Source organism: Acinonyx jubatus, chromosome A2 (assembly GCF_027475565.1).
Source record: "Acinonyx jubatus isolate Ajub_Pintada_27869175 chromosome A2, VMU_Ajub_asm_v1.0, whole genome shotgun sequence".
Taxonomy (NCBI): Eukaryota; Metazoa; Chordata; class Mammalia; order Carnivora; family Felidae; genus Acinonyx; species Acinonyx jubatus.
The window spans coordinates 13,318,227-13,334,764 of record NC_069383.1 but is presented as its reverse complement, the minus strand read 5'-3'; the positions used below and the strand labels follow the sequence as shown (position 1 = coordinate 13,334,764).

Here is a 16,538-nt window from a genome sequence, read left to right as displayed (position 1 = left end):
CCACCGAGTAGAGAGCCCTACTGGGGAAGAAGCTTCTGTGCTTACAGTCCAGCTCCAGAGACAGTCCACATGCACGAGAAATGAGAGACAACATAACAAGCATCAGAAGCGTGGATTTGAAAGTACTGGCTCCCGTCCTTGCTGTGTGACCTTACACAATCTACTTAACCTCTCTATGCCTCACTTCCCTTATCCAAACCTCATAAAGTTGCGTTGAAGATTAAAAGAGCTAACATTAAAAGCATTTGAAACAATGCCTGCCACATTATAAATATTACATATCAGTGTTTGATCCATGTGAAACTATATATGTGTTCAGTGACCCAGCGATGAGGTGACATCATCTCAAAGAAAGGCCGGGGCCAGCTGACAAATGTGCCAGGCATATGGAAACATAAACCACACCATGTGGCAGGCTCGCCTGATCTTCTGACTCCCACCCTAAGCCTCTTCCTCTCCTAATTAACATGGCATTGGCTTGGATCAGATAGGGCAGAAGCCTAAGAGATTTCTTTCAGGAGCCAATTTCTTCCAGGCACTTAAAACAGCTGGGTCCCAATCCTTCCACATTTACAATCATGGCAATTTAGAGCAGAGCCTCATATGCACATCGATGTCGAGTAATGACATCTAATGGTCTCATCCACCAGCTCTTCTGTGCATGTCAGGAGGTGAGAAGCAGTAACTTCTCTCCAAGTGGCTCACATGTGACAAAATAACCGGTAACCGGTCCTAGAGCAGTTCAGAGAGAAGGGCACCTTCTTACCCCAATACCAAGAGTCAGGGAATCGCTTGACTGGAAGGACTGTAGAGATCTGGTTCCATCCTCTGTATTGTGTGGTTGAGGGATCATGGCCTAGAGAGGTGAAGTGATTTGCCCACTTCATGGGCAGAGAGGAGACCAGAACTCAGATGTTCTGATTCTTGGTGGAGTTCTCTTTCCACCATGCATAACCCTCTGTTGGCTACAGTTCTCCTACTGGGAAGCTGGTGCAGGCTGCCTTGGTGGACCTCTGGGCCAGGAGAGCATTAGACCACCAAGACAGGAGTTCGTAGGTAATGGTACATCTACTTGTGCCGGCTTCATGCTGGCCCTGGGGGGTGATGTGGCTTTTTCTGCAAATGCCTCGTGTACTACTTTGGAAGACCAATGAGTAGAGCAACCAGGAATCAGAGATGATCTTCAGGAGGTTTTGAATTCCTTCAAGCATTGTCCCAAGCAAGAAACTCAGGACAAGATCGCCCTCCATCCTAGAGGTTCTCCAAGTTTGCTCTGTGGACCATTGTCATTCATCAGAGAGAGTTGGCCTAGAAAGAGAAGGAAAGAAAAGAGAAGCAGTGGCAGGAAGATGGCATGCGCTAAGTGGCTTTACTCTTGGAAGCTCACTGTTCACAGCTTGAGAATGTTCCTTTCTGCACAGCTGTAGATGCCACTCTCAGTTTAGTCAGGAAGCCAGTTGGATCCCACCAACTCTCAGCTCTGAACCAAGACCCAGATGGATAGGAAGCTCCAAAGATTCACATTGAGAAAGATGTGATGTTGTGCTCTTGATTCATTGTCTTCCTAGGACTTTTCTCACCCGTAGATATGTGCCTGCCATATAGAAAGCTCATAGCTCTCCACGGACCACCCACCTCAGATCTTCCCAACTTTTTGCTCCATGAAGCATGAAATATCCAAGGGTAGGTGGGCAAAATATAGATATATGTATAATTCACATCTATATGCGCATGTCTGTAATCACAACCTCAAGAGGAGCAGAAGATACAACACCCAAGATTTGGCTTATATCAGGTGCTTATGTCTGAATGAATCATGGCTTTCCCATGAGAACAAATGGTGGTGGATTTTAACAGAAGGAAGAAAGGAAATTGTCATGCAGACTAAAAATAATAAAAATATAGCTCTCACAGTCCACTATATAGTAGATGTTTAATGAATAAGTGTGGGATAACTGTAGATGGCCACCTCCGTGTTCCAGCGGAACCAGATCAGAAGCTTTGTGGCACCTGTAAAAGGTCCCCAACTCCTGTTAAATAGTGATCCCAACACTGCTATCAGGGCTGCTCCCTTTTACCCATCCTGGTTGAGCCACAGGCTTATAAGCTGCTTTGCAAACCCACCAAGGTTGTCACGTGACCTCTGCTGGCTGCCGTGACCTCTCTGAGCCCCCTCTGAGGATGGTCCTTCTCAGAAATGTATTCTGAGATCTTCCAAATGCCATGGTTCTGGTTTAACCAAGTCCATAGAATGAAGAGTCCTGAGTGAGCTCTTCTGGTTTCTGTCAAGGGCCATTTTTTCCTGGTGTAGTATTTACCCTGGAGCAGGGCTGGGGGGAAATGGAGTGGGTGATGGAGATTGAAACAGCAGTCACATTTTTTTTCTCGTCCTCCAGGACGATTTTTCTTCACCCTCACTTAAAGCCTTCCATTTCTAATATTATACCTTACATATAGAAAGCAATTTTAACTTCTGTAAGCCTTTTCACATTTATTATTATCGCTTTTCAAAATAATCCTGCAGAGAGTGCATTATTCCAATGCTGAATTTCTGTGAATACAAAAACGCTTCCTGAAACCCAAGGTGCCCACTGAAACGGGTAGGCGAGCACATGCGTGGGTGCACAAACCCCTCAGCCATCGCAGAACGGTATGGGAGGATGAAGGGTGGGAGGACCGGGCATGGTGTCGCCTTCCTTCCCCTCTAGGTTTCAAAGCCCATATTTTCACTGGAAAGCCCTATAGCCTGGAAGTCCATTTCTCCCAGTGACATGGAGTTTCATGCTTGGTGCTGTGTGTAATGCAAGAGACATCACTACCCACCACTTCTGGAGAAAATGACAATCTAGCTGAACACAAACTAGAACGAAGAACAAGAGGGGGGACCCTATAATTGTCAGGTTGCCTGTTCCAGACCAGAAAAAATGCGAATAATCTTAATGCTAGGCATGTTCAGGGAAGGCTTCTTGGGAGACGGGACTTGGCTTGGACCATCAGGGGTGGCTATGTGGACTCTGGGTAGACTGGGAGGACAGCGGAAATGTCTGTGTCTCCAGTCAAGGTCAATGGACAGAGGTTCTTTGATCTCAGTAAATTCCCACCACAAAAAGTATGTGGACATCCACCAACAGCCTCTTCCATTTGTTCAGCCCTTTAGATATTTGCCCAAGTTTGCAAAGGCTCCGTCCTTGGCGTAGAGGCCGCAAGAGCCACTGCTCTTAAGATCAAATCTAAATCTACACCCAAAAGAATAAATGGATTAGTGGGTATTGAGTGAGAGTAAGCACAGATAACATAGGTGAGGAAGACGAGGTGGGGGCAAAAAACCAGAAGATGCCCAGCACCTGTTGTTTTATAGGGCTATGTTGAGATGCCTGTTTTAGCTACAGGGTGGCAATAAAGTCTGGAAACGTAGATGATCTTATTTTATTATGGATTGTAATGATACGGTAATAAGCCACTTATTATGTATTCACCTGTTGCATTAGATTGCTAGGGCCGCCAAGATAAAATTCCACAGACTGGGGGGCTTAAACAAGAGAAATTTATCTTCCCACAGTCCTGGAGGCTGAAAGTCCAAGATCAGGGCATCGGTGGTGTTGTCTCCTCTGAGGCCTCTTTCTCGCACATGGCCACCCTCTTGCTTGCCCCTTCACGTGGCCTTCCCTCTGTGCACACAGCTGGCTGGTGTCTCTTTGTATGTCCTAATCTTTTCTTGTAAGGACACTAGTCAGTTGGCATTAGGGGCCACCCTAACAGCCTCATTTTACCTTTATTAGCTCTTTAACAGCCCTGTCTCAGATATAGTCACATCCTGAGGCACAGGGGTCAGGTCTTTAATGTACAAAGTTTGCAAGGACACAATTCGGTCCGTGACACCAGCGCTTCCAGATTTGGAGGCCACCCTGTGGATATGCAAAAACCAAAGCATAAGACTCCAGGTTCTATGTTAGGAATCTGGAAGCATTGTCTTTAGAACCGATGCCAACCTGTATGCACGGGCCAGTCCCTTTCAGTGCTCGAGCTGGGGATGTTGCATTATGCCCAGAGAACAGCCTTGTAGCACGCAGGCACGACCCCGGGAACACACACGCTGCTTGCCCGGGAGGGTGGGGGTGTGGCGGCACGCCTGCAGTGTCTCTGCCTGGAGCGTTTGCAGAGCTTCCAGAATGATGGATGGTTGTGTCCGAACTCAGGGCGCCATGCCTCACAGTGTGTTCTCGGGGGCCTGTCACCACTCCATGCCTCATCCCAACGAACCCCTAAGGCACCCTGGATGGAAAACCCCACGTGACCTGCCTGTTGGCTGCTGCTGATGCAATGGTGTATAATTCAACCGTAATTTATATTCCGTGCAGGTCTGAGCAAAGCTATAAAGAGCTCTTGAGAGCTCAATGCTGCCGAGGCATTTAATCTCCGCAAAGGAAGGGTTTAGTGGACACCAGCTTCCTAGGGTGCATTCGCTGCTGCTGGAGGAGGAGGGATCCTTTTTCTGTTTGCTGATTTGCTTCTTTATGGTTTTAAAGATCAGAGAGGGGCTCACGGGGGAGTGTCTGAGGGAAGACTTGGGCTGCTCCCCAGATGTCCCTGACCTGCACGCCCACGAGGGCACCTCTGCAGTCACCACTTTGCAGCAAGCTAGTGGGCTCAGGTCAGACCAGGGGCTCTTTGGCCATGAAGCCACACGGGAACGTGGGAGGGCCAGGGATACACAGACGTCATTCCTCATTCCCAGGAGCAGAAAATGTCACACAGATGGATCTCCTGCCCCAGAAAGCTGCAGAAATTATGTCCAGTGAAGTTTTGGGTACCACTTGGCCCCATAAGGAATAGACATTTGGGAAGGTGCCTGTGCACCGAATATGTAACTGCCCTGGATTCCTGGGAGAACCTTCTCGAGGCCCTCAGTTTCCTGGCTCGTGGCCTCTTGAATTAATAAGAGCTTTGCTGCTGCCTAATCTGAGGCCTCAGTTTTGATGCTATTTCTACACAGGTCCATTGCTGTGGCATTACTACCATGACATCTCTGACGGTCCCTACAGGGAGGCAGAGACACACGTCCTCCCCTCCCTGCCCGTGTGTGCTAACACAGCAGCCGCCACACAGGGAGGCCCAGGTCACACCCTATACACCTGCAATCCGTGCTCCAGGGTGCACTGAGCAGGAAGCTTCCACCAGAACTCTGAAGAGCCGCTTAAAAATAATTGAACTTTAAGGTGGTGCTGGGATGGGACCATTATTGGGCTGCTGATTAAGTGTTCCTGGGCAACATTTCAGGGTGGCAGACTTAGCTGCCAGCCCCCAACCCCAAACAATGCAATCCCAGCATGGTGTTTCTTAACATTAGCAACACATTCCAGGCATCGGAGTCTCCGTCCTTGCGCTGGGTGAAGGCATTATGTCTAATTGAATTGACAAGCAAGGATTACTTTGTGTCATTGCTGCAGTATCACTGATTGGCACCCGAGTGGGGAGGACTGTGAGGGAGCCTGTAGGAAGGGTGACTGATGTGTCCCACTGAGCCCATGACTTTCTGGTTTGAGGATAAAAATCCCACGTTCCAGGGACACACCCCTGTCCCCGCCGACTCCCAGGCAAACTAGGATGGGTGGTCACCCTACTAGGGAAGCAAGGCTTCCAAAGAATAAAGAAGTCAGGAGCTTACGGGAACTTGGGCTGGAAACCTGTAGCCAGGGAATACCTTGACCATCCATACTGTGTCCCTGGGGTTGGGGACACATAATGACACAGTACAGGATGTCACATAATATCACATAATCCTATGAATCGGTCGTGTTCTGGTGGTAGCTGAAGTTGGAGAAGAGGGTGAAGTTGCCAGAAGGAGGGACTTGGCAGAAGAGGGGAGCTGGGAACCTTGAGTGTACAAAGACTAGAGGAGGAGAAGTCCCTCTGAGGGACAGACAGGTGGCATGGAGCTGGGATCAAGAGGCAGCTCGGAGACCCAGGGAAGAGACGTCAAGCAAGGGGAAGTTGTCCAACAGAGAAACTGAAGCTCAGGGTTGGGGGGCGGGGTGCAGGGAGACTGGAATCTAATATCTGGCAATGCAGGGAGTGCTAATTAGAGATGGCAGCCATGTGGAGGAGGTGGATGGGGAAGCTGTGTTTGGTGTTGGCAGGCCGGGCGGAAGCCGTCTCCTCCCTCGCCCCCACTCGAGTCTCAGCTGCGCCTGGAGCCAAGGGGACTGGGGACGGGGCGGGCAGCAGGCCCTGTCCTCGGCCTGCCGGGGGCTGACAGGACACAGGCAGGTGCGACCAGGGCGGGGCCAGGGGTTACAAGGTGGTCGTGAGTCCTGAAGGGGCTTCAGGTGGGAACGGTCATTAAGAGAAACAGGTGGTGTGTTTGTACAATCAGAAGGAACATGATGTTTACATAGTTCCTCCCACCTGTTGGCCGTCCTTTCCAGGTGGGGTTTGCAAACAGGGACACAAGAGGGGACCGGAGAGTGTTCCCTCCACGCCAGGGGGTCTTCAAGCGCGGGCTCTCAGGGTTCCAGGAGTGGTGGCTTCTCTTCTAGCTGGACTTCCTGAACTCCGGGTCCTTGCGAATGAGGGTCCTGGCACAGAGAAGGGTAATTAGAGTTCGTTTCTCTTCCAACCAGCTGGCGAGTCGGGGCTGGCTGCCTGGAGGGTTGGGCTGAGTAGGAGTTGGAGGCCCCTTCCAGGGCCAGCAGCGATGAGAGCAGAGGCCTATTAGCTTCTGCCGCCAAAGGCATAGACTTGCAACTATGGGGGCAGCCCATCGGACTTTGCTGTCCAAAGCTCAGTCCCTGTAATGACATACCTTGAGGCCCCCTTGTGAATGGATAAGCCCAGTGCTTTTCAGAAATGCTGAAATCACTGGACTCCTTTCTTCAAATGGAATTTCACATGGACTCACATCAAAGCAGGGCTATTCTGGCCAAAGAGAGGAGAGAGGGCTGGATCCTCTTCTACTCCCTCCCCCTCTCCTGAGAACCTCCATGGGGCACAGCTGGAAAACCACTGGGGAGGCACAATTTTAGAAGGAGGCCAGGGAGGATCTCTCTGAGGGGATGACATTTGAGATCTGAGAAGAGCTAGAAAAAGGGCGTCCCAGATGAGAGAACAGCAAGTGCAAAGTCCCTGGGGTGGGTAGACGGTTAGCTAGTTTGAGACACAGAATGCTCTTTTCTGTGGCTAGAGTGTGGGGGTCAAGGTGAGAAATGAGGCCAGATGGGGAGGCAGGGTCTACTGAGATAAGGTTCTATGGTCAGGGTAAGGAGTTGGGTTTGTATTCTGAGTGTGATAGGAAGCTATTGGAGGGTTTTAAGCAGGGGAGAGAATTATGATTTGATTACATTTTTAAAATATCACTGGCTGCTCTATGGGGGCAAGAACAGAAGGCAAGATAGCAGTGACTTGTTACGGCCGCTCACGTGAGAAATGATGGAGGCTGGACAAGGCTAGAGCAGTGAGCATTTGGGAAGTGAGAAGCTCTGTGACAGGGGCACACGGGCCTGCCTTGTCATCTCTGCATAGAAACCCGGGGCAAGGAGGGCACTGAGGACAAAGGAGGGACACTCTCCAGACCAGGTGAGGCCCCCCACTTCTGTGTACTGCCTGTGGGAATTCTGTTCTTTGCCTGGGAAACCTTCCCTGGCCCAGCTTGATTGTCTCTGTCAGAGATTGACCCTAACCACCCACTACTGGGTATTCCTCCTCTTCCTAAAGACGGCTGGATGTGGGGGGGGGGCCTCACAGTCATCTGCTCCGCTCCCCATCTTCCTGCTGGAAGCGGGGGCAGACAGAGGCCCAGAGCTGGCTCTAAACTGCAGCCTCTGGGTCCGGTTCTGTGGTGACAGCATCCTCAGTTCTATCGCCGACTAGATGAGAAGCTTGTTTAAAAAAATCTCTTTTAGTTTAGGTTTAAAGATTCTTAAGAACAGGGATCATATCTTATTCTCCTTTTTATCATCTAGCATAAACACAGTTCAACAAATACTTGCTGATGAGCTGTGTTGCATCACAGAGCCCACAGCCACAGGGATGTCCCCCTCCCGCTCCCACACCAGGCCTGCCGTCACCGAGACGTGACAATCATATGGGCACTGTCCCTGCCTCCCTGGCCTGCTTTCCACCTGATGTTTCTTACAGCCAGGTCTGGAGCACACAGCAGAGCCTGGCTCCAGAGGGAAGAGCTTGGGGCAAAGTTCTTTTCATTTAACTGCTCCGTTCTGACTGCAGTTAGTCTAGGAATCTGATTAGAATTAGGCCCAAACCCCAAACCACGGGCGGGGGGGATTACTAAGAAGATGTGACGCTGCGTTATTTCTTGGATCCTCGCCTATCTCTCAATAAGTGCTCATGAGGAACAAAATGACACGTTCAAAAGACCTAGCCCCAGAGGCTCCAGTCTACTGCTGTGGGGGACGGGAGGACCTCACACTGTACTTTGGGTAAATGAGGGGAGGCCGTCCTATCCACTGCCATCCATGGTTTCCAGCAGGAGCCTTCAGAATCTGTCTTCACTCTGCAGAGAACCCCAGAGAGCTGTGGGGGTGGCGGGGGTGGGGTGGGGTCTGCACCCTACACTCACCAGTTAGTCACCAGTTTACAGGTCTGAGAGTTTAGTTCATCATCTGAGAAAACTGGGACAGTTAGGGTGCTCGGCCACCTTTGTCCCCATCTCCTCTACTCTCTGGGACTCAAGGGACTCAGTGGGTGTTTGTCAAAGTCTGTTGTTAGGCTGAGGAACAAGGGCAGCACATCATTCATTCAGTCCATTGATGGAGGACCTGCCATATACATGTGAATATCCATTCGTAATTACTAATGCGCATTTTCAAATTTGAATTTACAAGTACAAAGATATGTAAAAACGATTAAGTTCTTGATTGTAACAGAAAACAGTAGCTTTATGTGGAAACAACCTGTTTCCAGTCTTTTTTTCACACACAGTTTCCTAACAAGTCGCTTAGATGGTTGTCTCAAAGGGCCCTCTTTCGTGAGTCTCCTAGAAGTTTTCTCCCGTCAAGGGCAATATGGACAAGCACTAACAGAAATTTCAAAAGGTTCCAAAGTCACAGAAGAGCGGATAGGAAGTTAAGGCTAGAAGATCCCCTATTAACTCCATTAACGTAACCCAACAAGATGTATGCTGTCCACAGGCTGGGCCATTTCCAATTGGTAATTAGCTCCACACAGACCTAAGCTCTTTACTCGCAACGTATCAACCACATCCTTTGTGTCCTGTCCACTGTACTTGCAGAATACACCATTAAAACAGCGTGTATCAACATTTTTCAGCTACTGGCAACTCAGGAAGATCAAAACTACTCGAGGTCAACCTTCTCCCCCAGAACAAATCACTGGATTTAATCGGGAGGATAGTGTACCTTTTGATGATAAGGAGTGTCTCCATTTTTTTACAGCATCTTGTAGATTTCATATAAAATCAGTGGGTGACCTCCTCACACACAGAGCTTCAGTTTATAAGATGATGATTCAATCCACATCTCTAGCTCAGAACTTTCTATCAGGCTCCAGATCCATGGTTCCAAGTGCCTCGCCATCTCAACGGCAGCTCAGATTTGAACTGAGCACACATGCATGCACGTGCGCGCGCGCGCGCGCACACACACACACACACACACACACACACACTTTTCCTGTCCTTAATCTAAGTTTTAGCAAATTGTATCCGTGCACACTCAGGTTCGCAAGCCAGGCAGTAAAAGAAGCCTTCTTGAGGCACAGAAGGCCAGCTCTGGTTTGTTGGCATTTGGATTATTTGAAGCTGGTGTCACACGCAGCTTTTCTTTAGTTCTTGCATTTCCAGGTTGTCACCCTCTCGTTGGCCCTGCCCCACAGGCTGCCCCCTTCCTTCTGGACCACCTTTCCTCTTCCCCTCACCTGGCTCTGTCTCAAGGTTACACAAAGGCCCTCTGCCCTAACCCAAGGGTCCCACCAGCCTGGTCAACGGAAGTCACCTGACAAACCAAAAGTTTCCCATCCTCTTCCCCAAGACATGCCGACTCAGCAGGACCGAGGTGAGACCTAGTCCGTGTAGATATTATCATAGAATTCCATCTGAGCCCCAGTGCACAGCAGGAGAGACTGGGTTGCTTTGTCAACTCCCTGAAGTTTGGGACCCCTGCTCTACCAGGTAATGATGCTGCCACACGTGTATGTACATAGTGGCTGTCACTACACATGCACACGTGTGCACAATCCCATACACACTGCACAAATGCATGCACGTGCATGCACATACACATACACAGAAACACTGCACAGGCACATATATGCACGCATTTTATTTCTGGGGCTCCTGAGCCCAGGTCCTCCCTGACACATCACTTTACGTTGCCTCTAGAAGGAGTGTTCACTGAACAGGTATTCACTGCGCCCTCCTCCCTCCACGCCAGCCCCCATCTCCCTTCTTCCAGGTCCTTGTAGCAGGCTCCTTCGCGGTCTTTGGGAATGCAGATCGGAGCCACCAAAGTGCCTCAACACCTTCTTTCACTCGGCCTAATGTTCAGACCTCTCAGCCCAAAAAGCAGTGTTCACCGTGGATCTGAGGCTCACTTTGGCCCCTCCAACTGCCACGTCTCAGCGCCACCCTTCGCCACGTGCACATCTTTGTATTTAAATCTTTGTTCCCAGGTGGGATTCCTTTCTTAATCTAGAAGGAAGTCACTAGGTCAAATGTATGAATATTTTGAGGATCACTTTCCTGTAAGGAAACACCAGCTTACATCTCCCCCAGAGTTTATGGGATGGTCCGTTTTGCTGCTTCCTCACTAGGTTTGGAAATAATCATTAAAAAACAAGACGAAAACCCAAACGCCACCGATTCGATTATCTTCTGTTACTATGTCTTTATTTTCCAAGTCTCTGATTATTGGCACAATTGGGCATTTTTCACATTTATTGCCCGTTTGTCTTCTTTTCTCTGTTCTCTGAATGTTGGACTATTAAGTTTCGTCTTTCTCTACTAAAACCTTTTTCTAACTCAGTGGTCCCAAAGTGTAGTCACTTGACCGGCAGCATCAGCATCACCCAAGAGCTTGTTAAAAGTCTAAATTCTCAGGTGCTACCCAGACCTACTCACCAGAAGCTCTGGGGTAGGGCCCAGCAGTCTGCTTTAATAAGCCACCCAAGACTCCAGACTGCCCTATCCCAGCCTGAGTGATAGAGAATTCATCTTGAACCCACGTGCACAACAGGAGGGACCCACCTTGTACGGCACCCATCTAAGCATGAAGGATAAGACCACAGACTCAGGAACTAGCCTGCCTGAGCTTATAGCCCAGCTCCACCAGTTACTAGCTGTGTGATTTTAGACAGATGGCTTAACCTCTCTGAGCCTCGATTTCTTCCATCAAATAGGGACAGAGACAAAATAGGGATAATAATGTGACCTGCATAGATTTATTTAGAGAATTAAAGTTTCCATACATGTTTAAGCACTCAACACAGTTCCTAGCACACACACTTAATAAATGTTAGGTACAGCGACTGTCACTATAACCGCTGAAATTATCATAAGCTCATGGGCCTGAGGCCTGGAGGAAAAAAGGTTGGATCTTAAGGAAACTTGGCCATCAGGAAGCAAGAGGTCTCATAATAAATATAAATATAATGCCCCTCCTCTTGTCCCCGCCCCCTAAAAAATATGCTTCTCCCTTTTCTTTCTTCTGCTGACCCAACCCAGCCTTCTCAAACTTCACAGGCCATTGCTGTCATATCAGTTGCTGACAGAAGAAACGTGAGATGCAGCCAATATCGAGAAAACCTTTTTTTTTTTTTAAGTTTATTTATTTTGAGAGTGAGAAAGAGAGGGAATGGGGGAGGGCCCGGGGGAGAGAATCCCAAGCAGGCTCTGCACTGGCAGCGCAGAGCCTGACGCAGGGATTAAACTCACAAACCATGAGATCATGACCTGAGCCGAAACCAAGAGTCAGACGCTTAACCATTTAACCACCCGAGCCCCCCAGGTGCTCCAAGAAAAGCTCTTGAACTCATTTTGGGTTTGCCACATATCTCCAATGGTTAAAAATTTTTTAATTTTTATAACATTTTTATAACATTTTCTCTCTTATAGCAGCCTTCTCATTGAAGATTAGTAGGAGTAATTTTTTATTTTTAAAAATTTTTTTTAACATTTATTTATTTTTGAGACAGAGAGAGACAGAGCATGAACGGGGGAGGGTCAGAGAGAGGGAGACACAGAATCCAAAACAGGCTCCAGGCTCTGAGCCGTCAGCACAGAGCCTGACGCGGGGCTCGAACTCACGGACCGCGAGATCATGACCTGAGCCGAAGTCGGCCACTTAACCGACTGAGCCACCCAGGCGCCCCAGGAGTAATTTTTTAAAAAGAGGAGTTCCCATCATTAAGTCTGTCAAATACTCATAAGACTCATAGATGCATGAGCTTATGCTACCGTGGGTTATACATCTTCGTGGTGAGAAGTCACGTACAGAGTTTCCCGGAGGTTTTGACTCTGCTGCCCCTTTGTAAAGGAATCTCTCAGAGGGTCGGTGTTCCAACTTTGGGAGATGCTGTCTTACAGGAAAAGGAAAAGGGCTCCCAGGATTGGGGTGACTTGTTGGTGAATGGGTTAAAGGAAAACCCAATGTCGTATCGGAATGTTTTATATAGGAAAGAATAGACGTTGTTTTTCTCTGTAAATAAGTAGCGGGTGGGAGGGTGGGGTGTGTTTTCTGTGTCTCCCAAGAAAGATGGTGAATTTTCAATGCTTTAGAAAAAGGAGTTGAATATTCTTTTGCCTCACCATACCCCACATGAGACTCTACTGCGAAGCTTATTTAGTATTTTCCCACAGGCAAGACTTCCCAAGTTGTTCCAAGACCAGGCAATTATTGCAGAGTGAGGAAGCCATGATCTCCTGACACTTTTCTCCTCTCCGTGAATATTTCCAGCTACGGATGTTGGTGGCTTATATCTGCGTCTTTTCACCTTGCCTACTCAAGAAAATTGAAAAATGCTGTCAACCTCACTTCTCTCTTTCTCTCTCCCTCTCTCTCCCCTTTCCCTCTTCCCTTTCCCTCTCTCTCACCCCACCCCACCCCATGTTCCTTGCCTTGCCCCTCCAGGAACTTTCTGCATCATATCACTGTGCACCTGTGTGGCTGGAATCAACTTTGAGCTGTCACGCTACCCACGCTACCTGTATGGACTCCCCGATGACATCAGCCATGGATACGGATGGTCCATGTTCTGTGCATGGGGGGGCCTGGGCCTCACACTAATCTCGGGATTCTTCTGTACCTTGGCCCCTTCTGTCCAACCTGTCCCGAGGACCAACTGCCCTAAATCCAGACCCGAGAATGGGACAGTGTGCTAAAAAAACAAACCCATACATATATATATATATATATAAATATATATATAATATACATATATAAAACAAAACTAACTCAAGATGATGCCAGTGCCAAGGTAGAGTTGAGTTGGCTCAGGCACCCGCATCTCGTCGGACTTTGTGTTGCCTCATCACCGAGATGGGGAAAGCGTCCCTGTCACGTGGCTCTTCCATCATTTCTTAACTTTTGGCTCCACGGTTTTTTGAAGACAGAGCGAACATCACCACTTGTGATAGCGTCCTGATCCCATCACTCAGGAGGATGGGGTGGTGGGCTGGGAAGGGACAGTGCCAGTGGTCTGAAGCGGCACGGATGTAGAGAAGGAGGTACCATCCATTGGGCCAGCCGTGAGGACACCACCCCAACGCCGATCGTGTTGCAGAGAAACAAAGCCCTTAGTTCATAGAATGTAACCACATCTTTGACGTCATTTGCAGACCACTTCTCCTGATCTTCCTGTTCTGATTCCCTTCCTAGCCCACCAGCAACACACAAGAAGTGGAAGAGAAAACAGACTGAGGAGGAAGTTTTCTCTTTGTTGCCAAACTTTTGGACAAAGTTACAGAGGTGGGAAGGGGGAGAGAACAACGTGCTGAGGGGCAAGATCCACGTCAATAAAAGGACACTTCAGTGGATGCTCAGAAAACCCAGTCTTACCTTCCAGCTGCCTTACATCCAGTTAAACAAGAGGCCGCCCTACCCCCGACCCCACCTGCACTCCCTGGGCAGATTGGAGCCTTGGAGTAATGCTGTGATGTGTGCGTGCGTGTGCGTGCGTGCGTGCGTGTGTGTGCGTGTGTGTGTGTGTGTATGTGTGAGACTACTTTTGGTGGTTTCCTTTTTTCCTTTTCACCTTTTAAAATGGAAAGACTTCATTATGACTGTTGTCTCTATCGTTTGTGGTGGTTTCGTGGGCCAGGGCGGAGTCCCGAGACCTAGGAGGAATAATGAGGGGCAGGCCAGTGTGGGTGCCCATTCTGTAGTTTCAGATCCCTGGAGTGTGTACGTGTGGTGGGTGTTTTCTGAGTGTGGGGTTTTATTGTTTGTGTTGCATTTTTCTATTATTTGTAGTGCAGCTGAAATTCCCAGAGGGCAGAACTGAGAACAAAATCACTGGGCAGAGGGCCCGGTGGTCCTTCACATCACAGTTCTGGGATGCCACGGGATTTAGTCCTCTAAATCTGGAAGTTCAAGACAAAGCTGGGCACAAAGCCGTGAGAGAAGAGGGGGAACATGGTTCAGGAGGGAGAAGGAACATTGCCTCTGTTGCTGTTGCACAAGTACGTACCAAACCAGATCTTCACTCCCCATCATGGAAGCTGTCCTTTGTCACTGGACATCCACCCCTCTCCTGGGGGCGACCTCTGTACAGATGAAAGAAAATGGGTCACATGCAGAGAGAGCATCTCCATGCTCCGTGGGCTCAAGTTTGTATGATATTGTGTAAATTAATGGCGAACTCCGGACTCTTTCCATCTTCTTCCTTTCCCTCTTGGTATTCAAGGCCACGCATCCCCAAATAGCCATCTTAGTGGCTAGCCCCCAAACAGAGGTGGCATAAATCCAGCCCGACGTCTCAGGCTCGTTCGAGCACACTGGCCCTGCAGGTGTCGGCGAACTACCATGTCAGCCAGAGTCGTGGAAGCTGTAGGGACAAGAGTCTGCCGGGAAGAGTGGGCAGGAGCAGCTGACAGTCACCTCAGTGACCCTGCTGGGGCTGAGCAGCCCCAGGGAGGCAAGGAGTGAATCCCCGAGCTGTACAGCCATGGGTCAACCATGTAGCTGAGAATTCAGTTGCTTCACAAATAGATATGCTTTGGGCGCTTTGCCAACAGCTCAACAGCCTTCTTTCCCACCCATGTACCTGTTTCATTGACCTGTCTCCTGATATGTCTTCCTGCCAGTCCCCACTTCTCATCTAGTAACCACCTCTCCCTCTTCCATCTGCCAGGCTACGAGTCCTGCCTGTCCCCTCATCTGCTCTTTTTGACTGTGTGTGTGTGATTCACATCCAGTTAAGACATCCCATGTGCATGAATGGGCCTGAATGTGGGTCTCTGTATATGTGTAGCTCCCTGGTGCATTTTCTGTGTGTTTTTGTCAGTATGTACCTGGACACGGTTGTGGGTGTGCTACTCAAGGCTTCCTTCCCAGCGACACTGGTCAGCTTCTGCAAAAGGTCTCATGTGCGCGTGCCCCTTGTATGGGTATGCTGAGAGATGAGGGGTGAGGTGTGGAGCAGGAAACGCTATTCTCTTCCAATTGGGCTTCAAAGGATTTTTTTTTTAATAAAGGATTAATTCTATGAGAAGAGAAATCATTTTTGGGAAACCCTAACTTTTCTATGGTATACAGAATTAAAAATTTCTTTTTCTTGGAAAGCTAGATTTCCCCCTTAAAGTAAAGGCATGCTAGGGCTTGAGGGAAAAGTGAGAAGCATCCCAGATTGAGAGGCTTCGTGTCTTCCTTCCAAGCATCTTGAGTGGGCTCTGCTGAGCAGGGAGAGGCAGGTGTCCACGAGCGTCTGTTTGGAGCAGAGGGCCTGTCTGTGACCAGCTGTTTCCCAGGTGCAGGAAAATGGAGAAAGAAATTCTACAAGGGGCCACTTGCTATCAGTCATTTAAACTTTTCTTGAGTAACTGTGTTTGAGGACACTGCCTCGCTGACCTGTGACTATTTATACCTTCTTTTTTTTTTTATCCCATGCTTGCCATAAATGGATCATCCACTCTTTCCAGCTACTAATCTTTGTGATCGACCCTTAATACAGCTTATTGTGTCCCTTTGAAGCCTTCCTGAAATGTTAAGAGACTCCTAAGAAAGAAGTAAACCACCTGGGCTTAACTTGCCATCAGTAGAACAGACGCTTTGAGCTACTTCTTTGGTAGCGGGGCCAGATAGGAACAGATACACTCTGAGGTCTGATCCTGCTTGGGGCCAATAAAGCCCCATACAGATGGCAAATCCTTGCCCAGGGGTGGGGGACCGGGGAGGCGGAGGCCAGGGAGGGGCTCAATCCCTCCAGTGTAGGGATCCAAGTTAAGACCCGCCGTCCCCACGCTATTAGTGAGGCTCTGGTGTGGCTGAAGAAGAAGGGAAGGGGGGTGGGGGAAGGAAAAGAGAGCCTCTGCTAACTCCAAATCAAAGTGGAACCCAACCTACTGATGG

At 49.0% G+C, this 16,538-nt stretch overlaps 1 protein-coding gene across 1 annotated transcript in view; it reads left to right on the top strand.

Annotated features, from left to right (window-relative positions):
• Positions 1-15,655, top strand: part of TMEM178B (transmembrane protein 178B) — a 356,181-nt gene extending 340,526 nt beyond the window's left edge. Inside the window, exon 4 of the mRNA XM_027075619.2 lies at positions 13,101-15,655. Within this exon, the coding sequence (XP_026931420.1) occupies positions 13,101-13,351 (251 nt within the window). The 3' untranslated portion in view covers positions 13,352-15,655. The remainder of the gene's footprint in view (positions 1-13,100) is intronic.
• Positions 15,656-16,538: the final 883 nt, after the last annotated feature.